Source organism: Meriones unguiculatus, chromosome 7, assembly GCF_030254825.1.
Source record: "Meriones unguiculatus strain TT.TT164.6M chromosome 7, Bangor_MerUng_6.1, whole genome shotgun sequence".
Lineage (NCBI taxonomy): Eukaryota > Metazoa > Chordata > Mammalia > Rodentia > Muridae > Meriones > Meriones unguiculatus.
Window position 1 is genome coordinate 86,114,278 of NC_083355.1, and position 12,378 is coordinate 86,126,655.

Consider the following 12,378-nt stretch of genomic DNA (forward strand, 5'->3'; position numbering starts at 1 on the left):
TCACTGTTTTGTTGTAAGCTTTCGTCACATAGACCAACTCTTGGACAGTGTGGGAGGACATTTACATATGAGGAGGGTATAGTTGTACAAAGATATGGCATACCAGGAAATGGGAATAAGAGGGGGTCATTTTGGAGACTGGGTATCACACGTAATTTTACTTTAAAACTACAGCTTTTGTAGTATTGTAGGACCACATGAAAACATTGCCTCTATTTCCAGAAGAGTGCTGAACTAAGTTATGTGTGCTAAATTTCACAGTCGTCACTGTAACTTAGGGAAGAACCAGTGTGTGTGTGTGTGTGCGTGTGTGTATGTGTGTGTGTATGTGTGTGTGTGTTCCTGTGCATTTGTTCATGTGTGTGACTGTGTGTATGTTAATGGGATGCAATGGGCCTCATGTGTGCCAAGCAAATGCTCTATCAAAGAGCTGCATTTCAGCTCTTTTAAAAGTTTTTATTTTGAGACAGGGTCATGTACATTACTCAGTCTGGCTTTGAACTCCCCCTGTAGCCCAGTTTACCTTTGAACCTGCAAACTTCTTTCTTCAGCTTTCCCAGTAGTGGGGACCTCCGATCTGTGTCACCAGACCTGGCTTGCTGTTGTTTTAAAGTTGATTAACCTTTTTAATGCTGTGGTGTTGCTGTTTCAGATTTGCTTATTTTAGATTTTATGTGTCTGAGTGTTTGCCTGCATGTTTGTGTGTGCACCACTTACCTGTCTGGTGCCCCTGGGGGTAGGAAGAGGGGGTCATAACCCCTGGAACTAGGGTTACAGAAGGCTGTGAACTACCATGTGGGTGCTGGGAACCAAACCTGGGTCCTCTACCCAAGTATTCTTAATCATTGAGCCATCTTTCCAGCCCCTTCACTTGGTTTTTAAAACGTATGTCTTGGCAGTTGCTTACAGATCTTTACTGTTAACGGCTGCCTGCTTTTGTGAGTTCTAACTCCGAAGCATGACTTTTTCTTTCTCTACTTTCTCTGTTTCCTGGATAACAACCAGAATCCCAAGCACATGTGAGCTCAAGCTCTGAGCTTCCTCACCCTTTTCTCTGACTCCCCCTTCCCTTCACAGACATTTGCAGACCTCCACGGCTGGCTAACTCAAAGGCTGCCAGGATTTCACAGCTTGCCCATCCTGTGTGTGGCTTTTCTCTCAAACCCTAGTGTTCCTTCTGAAGAAAAACCAACCAACCAAATAAATAAAATCATGTCTTAAATTTGTTCATTCTTTTATGACTTCTACTTTCCCAGGCTTGACTCTTTGGAGGAAGAGATTATTTCAAAAGGAGTTAAGCTTGTGATTGTGGACTCCATTGCTTCTGTGGTCAGAAAGGAGTTTGATCCGCAGCTTCAAGGCAACATCAAAGAAAGGAACAAGTTCTTGGCCAAGGAGGCATCCTTATTGAAGTACCTGGCTGAGGAATTTTCCATCCCAGTAAGTGTCCCCCTTCCTCTTTGTCTCTTAAGGTCACGACCTTACAGTGTCAAGCAATAAATTATTTAGTGAAGACTATTAAACAGGTGACCTTGTAGAGTTTGATTGCTTTAGCAAATAACTTTGGTTTCATAAGTTACTCTGTCTGCTGAGATTATTTTCCCTTTATAACTTGACGCCCGGGCAGATGTAAGTGTTTTTGACAGCTCCCATCATCACTTTCCCTATTCCTTCTCATTGTTTACTGGCTCTGTATGTTTTGTATCACATCTGTCATGCTGAGATTACTGTTAAGTAGGATAACTCGTGGAGTTGCCTGGGTCTATTCCTGTGAACTTTCTTTGCAGCGACCGTGTGTCTTGTAGATTTTATAAATTAAATCTTTTAGGCTTTGTTCATATGTTACTGGGTCCCGTGCTGTTTTGGGTTGCTTCCAATGGGCAAGAGGTCAACCATTAATAGAAATGAGAAAACCTTAAAAGAGCTGTTAGAGAGGTTTTCCACCTTGTGGTCGGTAAATCTGAGGGGAGATTGTCAGGGTTGGTGGGGCACAGCTGACAGCATAGCAATGCATATTAAGTTACGCCCCACCCGCCTACCTGTGGGAGTGCTGTGCTTGTTCCCCTGCGTTGGGAACACTGAGTATTGTGAGGCTTTGCTTTTATTTTCTCCAGACAGTCCTGCTGTCAAGCCCTGACCGTCCTCCCCGAGGGCTTTCCTTTCTTGCCTTCGTGCTGGGGTTACTGGTGTGGGTTACCACACCCTGCCAGGCTTTTCAGTTTTAGCCGTATCCCACCTAGACAAGGAAATTCCTTAAACTGAGATAAAATTTGCATAATTTTTATTTGTTTGGGAGAAATGAAAATGTTGGGTCTTTGGGGCTGGAGAGATGGCTCAGAGGTTAAGAGCACTGGCTGTTCTTCCAAAGGTCCTGAGTTCAATTCCTACTCCACATGGTGGCTCAGAACCAACTAGAGTGAGATCTGGCGTTCTCTTCTGATGTGCAGGCATTCATAAGGCAGAACACTATCTACATGATAAATGAATAAATCTTAAAAATTTCTAAAGAAGTATCTTGGGTTTTTGTATCATAAAGAATATATACAAATTATGTGAGCCACCATGGATCCTTTCATTTATGAAGCCAAGCAAGAAGTTGGAAAAAGTGTCACACACATACATGCTGCATATTTTAATGGCGCTAAAATTTATAGTTTGGATTAAAATAAGCTTATTACAAAGTTTATCTTGAAAATTGTCATCTTTTAAACTTTTATGGTTGCTTAAAATGATATATTTGAATTTATATTGTTCCTGGTGAAGTAGAATAGAAAAATTTAAAGAATAGTTTAATGAGCTACTAATTGAATGGAAATGTAAGCTTATTTGCATACTTCTTTTTATTAATTTATACTGTTACTTGACCTAAGCCTGTTTAAAATGTGAAAATTAGTTTTTTTTAAAAGGTGTTTTTTTTTTTTTTTTTTTTTTTAGATAGTTATAGGCAGATGCTTTGCAATTTACTAAGATAATTTATCTTTCTGAGTAAGAAAAAAGAAACTTCTCTGCTTTTAGTAGAGCTCTGTGAAACAGCTTGCACTCAAGGTCCGCACGCTGAAGAACATGACCGTGACCATGAGCCGGTGTATTAGCCATCAACTGTCAGTCTCTAACTGAGATGCTTCTCCGTAGGCTTAGTAGCCAAGGTTCGAAGTGAGGAGGTCAGCACTCCTTTAATCCTAGGAGGCAGAGGCTGGTGGGTCTCTTGAGTTCAAGGCAAGCCTGGTCTTCACAGGGAATTTCAAGCCAGCCAAAGCTATACAGTGAGACTCTTGTGTAAAAAAAAAAAAAACCAAAAAAAAAAAAACCAAAAAAAACTAAATAAAAGAGGAAACTTAGAAATCTAATAGTTTTTTTTTTTTTTTATTACTTGAAGGCACTGACTCCCCTCTCCCACTATTTAAGGAATTGTTATTAGAGCAAGAATTTTATAATCTAAATTATGTTTTCTTGTTCAGTTATTACATTAGCTCTGTATAGCCAAGCTCTTTAACATCAAAAAAATTTACAAACTAGTGTTTGCTGGACCTGGCATTTGTTCCCTACATAGGTTCAAAGTTTCCTTTTCTTTTAAAATTTGTTTTATATTTTGCATTTTTTTCATAATATTTAAATTTTTCAATGTTTAGGTATTTTTCTTCTTTGAAGCATGATTTTTTTTTTTTTTTTTTTTTTTTTTTTTTGTGGTCCCTGATCAAATTTAGTCATTTGAAACCCGAGTAGTGCTGTTTACTGCTTTCTGCACAGCCTCTTTTCGCTTGCTGTGGGTGTAGTGTGGCTGCGGCATCATCGGCCTTTGAGTGGAGAGGCTCTGGATGCTCAAGAGTGTGGCGGAGTTCTCCAGCCTGCTGTTTGGGAACAAGATCAGGAACCTTTCACTGCTTCCGTGTTGGCATCTGCACCCCCTTTGAGAGCAAAAGCACATACAGGGTGATAGGCTGTTTCCTCTTTTTCAAGCCATGCACCCTACACTTGCAGATACTCCCTTGAACCTTCATTGCTGTTTCAGTGTTGTTACTCCAGAAAGATGATGAAATAGATATAATCCTTCATAACTAATGATACTTATGACATCATCAGGTATACTACATTTGAAATCAACACAATGCTGTACAAATACTTATGCTAATTTAATGTTATAGATGATAACTTGCTAGGTTTATATGTTTATAATATGTCTATATTAACCTGTGTTACAGCTTCTTTTGACTTTAACATACTTGTCACAGTTAATGTGATGACTCAGGTTTTCTCTTGTCTTGTGAGCCACTAGCAAACCTTTTGTTGGGGCAGGGTGACATCATTTGGGCCTCTTGTGGACATGGATGTGCTTATATTTTAATTCTGTCATGGCTCTTGTCTACATTAGTCACTGACCAACAAAGAGGCTCTAAGTGACATCACTTTCCTGGAAGCACATATATTATTATGGTATGGAGGAGCTGAATTATAAAATTAAACATTCTCTGGAGAGAATTTTATAGTGTTGAATACATTAAGACTGTGGTTTGAGAAACACAGTTGCAGAAGTCTGGTGGAATCTTTTCTTCTGAGCTTTGGGGAGCTCAGGCACATGCTGCCGTGGGGCAGAACTTTTGTCTTTAAAGCATGTTTGTGCTAGTAGTGGAAGAAGCAGTAGATCCCGAAACTGTTTGGTAGAAATAATATGAGAGGAATTTAGATGTGGCTTCCTAAAGTCAGTGGCAGTGTGGTGTACTGCCCGTTCACTGCCCATTCTCTTTACCATCTACGAAGCTATCAAGTCACACTGTGAGTTGTGGATCAGATTAAGATAATAGGACCTTCTTGGGGAAAGTAATTGTTAGAAAGGTCACAGTAGGTGTCCCTCTTCTTTTATAGACGATACTGTAGACTTGTTAAAATCCAGATCATACTCTATCATCAGCGCTAATAAAATATTAAAAAAATAAAATTCATTAAAATAATTACGATTTTGGTAATTACAAAATTTTTATATTGTGCTTCTGACTTGTGACATCGATTTATGTACCTGCCTTTGCCCGTTCTGCCTTTTTAAGAATGTTCAGAGCTTACATTTTTAGGAGAGTCTCATGAAGTTGCTCTATGAGATAGAAGTCATAAGATCATTGATGTATTCAAACACTGGAGTCAGAGCCCATACTGTATATGATTATCGTGTGACTTCTCTGGAATTCAGGTCTTCTGGGTTCAGCCTGACCATTCATACAAGTCACTGAGTGCAAACACCTCCGACTCCAGCTTGAGGAGGGCTCTGTGTATCTTTTTGTTTGCTTACACTGGAGACCACGCTCTCCCAGCCTATTCACTTTCTGTCTACAGACCTTAAACTCAACTGTGTAGTCAGCCTTTCATCAGCTAATGAAATCCTAGAAAACTTCTCTTTCTTTTCTGTAGCCCTTTCTAATGTGAGAAACTTTCTGATGTCAGGAACTGGAAATAGTCCAGGTTAATGATTGACAAGGTAGCATTGGTGTGTCTGAAAGGTGGTTGGTATAGCGTGCGTTGCTGGGATGAATGAGGTAGCCCAGGAGCACACTCACTGTGAGGAAAGGGTTAACTCAGCTGGCTCAGGTTGCTCAAATCTAGCTCATTTCCAGGAAAGACCTTCCTTTGGGCCTGGCTCTTGCCTGGGTCCTGGGAGAAGAACTCTGAGACCTGGGGATATTCCACCTAGTAAGTATTTTTGTATGCATGAAGCTTGAGGCACCAGGTGCCAGTTTGATCACAGTTTATGCAAACAGTGTGGTTTGTGGTGAGCATTGATTTTGCTCAGGGACTGGAGTCTAAATTAGCCGAGGTCCTGGGCTGCATACCTCCTGACTGACCCCTAAGAAGAATCTGGACACTGAGGGTTGAGCCAGCTTTCCTGATTAAAAACAATTTGCACATGTTCTGAGTCATGGCTGAGACATTAAGCACATCCTTGCAGCTCCACTGGGAGCTTCTATTAGTTTCCCTGCACTTTGTCAGACGTTTCTTTGCTGATTCTGTCTCTGTCTCTTAAAAGTCATAACTGAGGGAAGGGAAGGGATAGAAATGGGAAAGAGAAGGAGCCTTAGCTGTAACATCTGTTTTGAGCTTACGTTTTTAAAACTATTTTTATTATTGTATATTGACAGTTTATAATCTTATGTATCGATGGGATCCAAAGTGATGTTACAAACAGTGTTAATGTTTATTGCTTAAGACTGGCAAGATTTAGCTAATAGTGTTCCAACAAGTGTAATTCATTAACGTTGATGATTGTATTATGATGTACTAAGTAAGATGGTAGGAGGATGCAGGGGAAGAGAACTTGCTATTCTCACTGCAGCTTTACGATGAATCTGAAATTATTGCAAAGTAAATGGTTTTTAAAATGAGGCAAGGCAGAAGATTGCCTTTGCCTTAGTTAGCCGGCAAACTCATAAAGACAGTGTACCAGTTGGGTCTAGAGAAGGGGACGTGCATCTGAGGTACTGGCTCTCCTCCCTTTGACCATCTGGCTCTTCAGATACTATCTGATACCTCATTATTTTTGACTGTCTTCCTCATCTTTCAATCCTCCTGGTTCCATCTTCATAATAAACTTATAATAAACTGGTCACTTCTGCCACCCCAGCCCTGCCTCCCGTGGCCCTGGTGGGGTACAGCATTGGTTTGGGGTTTAGATGTTAGTTTGGCTGATAGCGTGCTCTTGATCAAATTAAGACCCCGAGGAAGTGTGTACCCTGGCCCTGACTCTTGGTTCTCCTGTTTTAGAATAGGTGTGATATTTGACTTCTCTGGGTATGAGAATAAGGACGTCTGTAATGTTCTTGACACAATATGTGGTGCATTCTGGGAAGGGCAGCCTTTAATTATTAGTTTTGGCAGCTTTCTCAATCCTGATGATTTGAGTATCTTGTATTCTAGTATTTTTACAGTCTAAGAACAGCTAGGACAAATTACGCTCTATTCTCCATGTCCCTTCCTGTTTGTTTGTTTGTTTGTTTGTTTGTTTTTGATAGCTCCTAACCCTGCCTGAAGTCTCCTCCACCCCATAACCTCTAGCTCTTTGGATCTAGGACTTTCTTCCTCTTTCCCTTTGTAATTCCACCCTTAGTGATTGTGTCCTCTATGCTAGGCACAGTGAGGTCATAAAGATGAATGAAGCATAGCCTCTGCCCTTAAGGCTTCTGTACATCAATTAACTACAGAGACAAATCACTCTGTGGTATAATGGAGGATAATGTGAGTTTCTCGTCTACTGTTCTTTTTCTGTTTCCAGCTGATGGGTAAAAATAGTGTGGCACCTCCACTTTTGTCATTTGGGCTACAGATTACACAGAGAAGAAGAATGGGAGAGCCTAGACCTTCACTTTCCAGTTAAAGTCCCTTTCATGTCTAACCCCGACCCATACTGTCTTTCTTATCCAGAGAAAGAGGATGCTCTTTTGGAGATAGGCACTTGCTAAACTGATGAACACAGTGCAATTGAACATTTTGTCGTAGAGCAGAGGTTAGAAATGAAAGCAAGTGGCAGCCCTGGTGGTCAGTGTTGCCCTACGCTTGTTGCCCAGTCTCCCGCGTGCTGTTTGTTTTCTAACTGGTTCTGCTTTCCATTGTGGTGCAAATGTTAGGAACTTCTATTTGGAACTGAAATGGTTTTTTTGCCTTACTGTATGTCTGTGTCTGAGCCCTCCAGTTATATCATAGAGCCCCTGAAAACAGGACTGTGCTTTCTCGAAAAGTGTCTCCTGTCTAGTAGGTATCTGATACATATTTGTAGGATATTTTATACTTTTTAATTATATAATTTCTGAAATGCATATTTAATTGAATGCATCTAAATTTCTCTGCTGTTTGAAGGGACAGCACTCCAGCATTGCTTCTAAAGTGTGCAAACCCACCTGGAAATTAGGGCATGTGCTCTCCATGCTTCTCTTGTTCAGTTGAACCTAGAGGCTGGCTGATGATTGGAAAGCTCTGTGCCTCTAATTCTCTGAGCTGCTCAAAGTCCTGTGAGATATTGCTAGCTGCGATTTTATATAAAAAGCCGTACAGTAAGAATTCAGCATGAGTACTGTGACACAGAGCGCTATGGTAACGCCTTACTTAGAAATTTGACTCCTAAAACATGGGTGACAAAACAAAGGCAAGTGGGACTATATCAAACTAAAAACCTTCTGCAGAGCAAGTGAAATAGTCATCAGTGAGATAAAAAGCAAACTATGGAATGGGGAAGCATTTGGAAATCATGTATCTGTCAGAGCTAATATCCATAATATATAAAGAAATCCTAAAACTCCGTGGCAAATCCTGGACAACAACAAAAAAAGCAAACTGATTACAATCTGGACTAAGGACTTGAATAGATAATCCTCAAAAGATGTACGTAGCCCATTGTCGGTGGCACATGCTTGCCATCCCAGCACTTGGGAGGCTAACGCAGAAAGACTGTAAGTTTAAGGCCGGTCTCAGCAGTATGAAGATCTTAAAGTGATATCTGTACTTTCCTGTTCATTGTAGCATCATTTCCAAAAGCCAAGCCATGGAAGCAATTTAAACGTTCATTCACACATGAATGGATAAAGAAAAATTGGTATATACATGCAACGGAATGTTATTCAACCTTAAAAAAGAAATCCTACAATTTATGTAAGGATGCTAGACTAGCTTAAGTAAGCCAGTGTCAAACACATACAATGTGATTCCATATACGTCTGGAATCTGAAAGAGTCAAACTCATAGAAACTGAAAGGTGATTGCCGGGACCTGAGAGACTGGAGGACAGGGAGGTATTAGTTAAAGGGTGCAACTTCCAGATATTGGAAATGAGTCAGCCTTGGAGATGTGTCTATAACACACTGTCTGAATTAACAGCATTGTCTTGTATACTTTAAGTTTGCTAAGGGGTCCATCTTATGTTCTTGACATCTTTTTTTAAGACTTATTTATTACGTTTACAATGTTCGCCCTTGCATGTACATGCATACCAGCAGAGGCACCAGATCTCGTTATAGATGGTTGGGAGCCACCATGTGGTTGCTGGGAATTGAACTCATGACCTCTGGAAGAACAGCCAGCGCTCCTAACCTCTGAGCCATCTCTCCAGCCCCATCCATCTTATGTTCTTATCACATACACAGCAAATAGTGAGGGTAAATTTTGGAGCTAACAAATGCACTGAGTACAGTAATTGTGGAAATAGTTTCATGAAAATACATATTAGTTATGGCTTAAAAGTTTTCTTTAAGCACAACTTAGAGCACCACTTTAAAATAGAGCGTATTAAAAGCTACCTAACTCTCATTTGAACAATTTCTTTATCCCTCCTTTGCCCATTGTTATGAAATTTGTGTGTGTATTCAGTGTGTGCGCACTTCCATGCATAGTGCACACAGCAGTGTGTGTGCAGAGGCCAGAGGAAGAGGTGGGCTTTCTTGCTGTATCTCCCTCTGCCTCACTCCCTTCAGACAGTCTCTAACTAACCCTATAGATGGGGTGGCTGGCCAGCAAGCCCCAGCAATCCTTTTGTTCCCTCTCTGACAATGAAGTGGGGTTACTGGCAAGTGTGTGGCCAGGCCCTGCTTTTATGTGGGTCCTAGGGATGTTAACGCAGGGCATCATATTGCGTAGCCAGAGCTCTTACCTGCTGAGCCATCTTCCCAACCTTAACTTGCAGTTATTTATCTTTGCTAGGAGTTGAACCCAGGATATTGTACGTGCTAAGCGAGTACCTCACCACTGAGCTACCTCCCTGGCTCCTGCTCTTTGCTTTTCTTTGATAGTGAGAGAGATAATTTTAACAATTTCACATTTCCTTATTTTCATTTTGATTCTCTCAATATTGATTCATTGTCTATTGGGAAAAGTTATATTGGGTTTTGGGCATTCTTAGAATGGAGAAGACAAATGTGTATACTAACTTAAATATTGTGATAAATATGTTGCCTTAAAATAATTTCTAAAGGGCTGGAGAGATGACTCAAAGGTTAAGAACACTGGCTGCTCTTTCAGAGGTCCTGAGTTCAATTCCCAGCAACCACATGAAGGCTCACAACCATCTATAGTGAGATCTGGTGCCCTCTTCTGGCATGCAGGTGTACATGCAGGCAGAACATTGTATACACATTACATAAATAAACCTTAAAAAAAATCTAAACACTTTGACTTTAAGCTTCCTTTAGAGAACTCCTGGAATCTAGATGGCCTCCTAACATTCTGTTTAGAGGTTTCATGAAACCCAGTATATGCTGTGAGTCTACACAAGTCGCTTCACTTTCATGGTGTTGTCAGATGTAGCCAATACAATGGCTTATTTATGAATTTAACTCAAGGCTCCTAGGGACTTAAAACAGAAGCTAATTTTATAGGCATCATGTCTCAAAGACTTTTTTGTACATATATGCTGTATATGCGAGGAAGGGATAGTTATAACCTGAACTGGATTAGTGATGTCCATAGTATAGGGATAAAAGGATAGCATTATGTGCACACGCGCGTGTGTGTGTGTGTGAGAGAGAGAGAGAGAGAAAGAGAGAGAGGGGGGGGGAAGAGTTTTCTTTGTACCAGTGTGAGTGTGCATATGCATGTGTGTACTTGTTCATGAATGTGAATGTGTATATGTGTATATGTGAGAGTATAAACACATTGTGTGTGTGCCTGTGTGTGTGTGTGTGTATGCCACATGTGTGCAGGTTTCTGTGGAGGTCAGAAGAGGGTGTTAGATTCTCTGGAGCTGAGGTCCTAGGGAGCATGCTGCCTTTCATGGGTTCTGAGAACCAAACTCAGGTCCCCTGGAAGAGCAACAAGTGCCCTTAACTTCTGAACCAGCTCTTCCACTCTTTCTCTCTCTCTCTCTCTCCCTCCCTTCCTTCCTTCCTTCCTTCCTTTCTTTTTCTCTTTCTCTCCCTCCTTCCCTCCCTCTCTCCTTCCTTCCTTCCTTCTTTTTGAGGCAGGGTATCACTGTATAGCCCTGGCTGGCCTAGAACTCACTATGTAGGCCAAGTTGTCTTCAGGTTTGTGGCAGTCTTCCTGCCCCTGCCTACTGAATTTTGGAATTCGAGTCATGAACCATCGTTCTTGGTACAATTTCTTTTCTTTAAAAAGATAATCTGTGTCAGATAATCTTTTTTTAATAGTAATAGATTAGGACAGGCTGTTTTCAGCTTTAGTTATTCTCTAAATTTAGAAAGTGTACTTAATGAATTTTATTTAGTTGTGAAGTATTTTATGACTAGTATTGATATATATATTTAAATAACTTGTAAGTAATAGTTGTGAATCGTCAGAAGTAGTTGGGGCTAGTGTCATTTTTAAGGGCTGTAACGAGGTTCTCCTACTAAGAGTGAGTAAGATTGCCATCTAGTGACAACTTAGTGTGGTTATTTAAAAATAAATATTTAGCATTCATGTTTATAGAGTACTCTGCAATTGTTAATTAGCCTGAACCATTGTTTATCTCTGTAAAGGTCTGGCAAATGCTTGTGTAAGCTTGCGATTGGTAAGATTTCCAGTCATTATTTTGAGAACTTTTTTAACTCTGGAGTTGGCTGATATTAGTCTGTTTACTACGGATCCAAAGTACATTTGAGTTTTCAACTATACCAACACTGTTTTAGAGAAATTCTGAAAAATGACCACTCTAGATGATAAAATCTTCTGTCTCAGTGCATTTTCTGTTGCTACAACTGAATGCCACAGCAGCTGCTGAGAGGGCCTTTTGGACCCACTACAATGTACTGTGTGAGGACTCAAGGTCCAACATGTCACCCTTTGGAGACACACGCAGATCTGTTCTGTGTACTGTTTTAAAGACACACCTTTCAGGATTTGGGCGTTTTTAGAAAAATGTAGCTCAGATAGTCCCCTTCACAACTTGGCGTCTTTAGAGCACCCGCCACTGAGGACGTCTCGTGCCGAAACAAGCTGCTTGACGGTTAATGACTGTTGTTAGGGTGCAGGAGACATATCACTGGGCAGATCTGTGGAAGTCTCTCGAGTAAGCTGAGGTGGGGAGGCCCACCCTAACTAAACACAGATGACTCCTTTCCATGGCTGAGGTCCCAGACTGAAGAGGAAAGCCAGCCAAGCCCCGAACATTCATCTTGTATTATCAGTCTTTGTTGTTCCTTGTTTTCTTGATGATAGCCAATTCTGGTTGGGGTGGGATGGAATTTCATTATAGTTTTGATTTGCCTTTTTCTGGTGTCTAAATTTTTGAACATTTTCTTGAAGGTGCTTGTTTAGTTGTCCTGTCCCATTTATTGAATTATTTGTTCTCTTGATGTTTTAATTTCTGAGTTTTTTTTAAAAAAATATATATTTTTGTGGGTCTTAATCTCTTGTTTGATGAATAGCAGGCTAGGATTTTTCTTAATTTGCGTAAGCTCTCTCTTCACTCTGTTGTTT

The 12,378-nt window shown here is 40.5% G+C and overlaps 1 protein-coding gene across 3 annotated transcripts in view; it reads left to right on the plus strand.

The window, feature by feature from the left end:
• Rad51b (RAD51 paralog B) overlaps positions 1–12,378 on the plus strand; it is a 523,994-nt gene that overhangs the window by 30,801 nt on the left and 480,815 nt on the right. For all 3 annotated transcript variants that reach the window (XM_060387770.1, XM_060387771.1, XM_060387773.1), the window contains exon 8: positions 1,257–1,440. In XM_060387770.1, the coding sequence (XP_060243753.1) occupies positions 1,257–1,440 (184 nt within the window). The remainder of the gene's footprint in view (positions 1–1,256; positions 1,441–12,378) is intronic.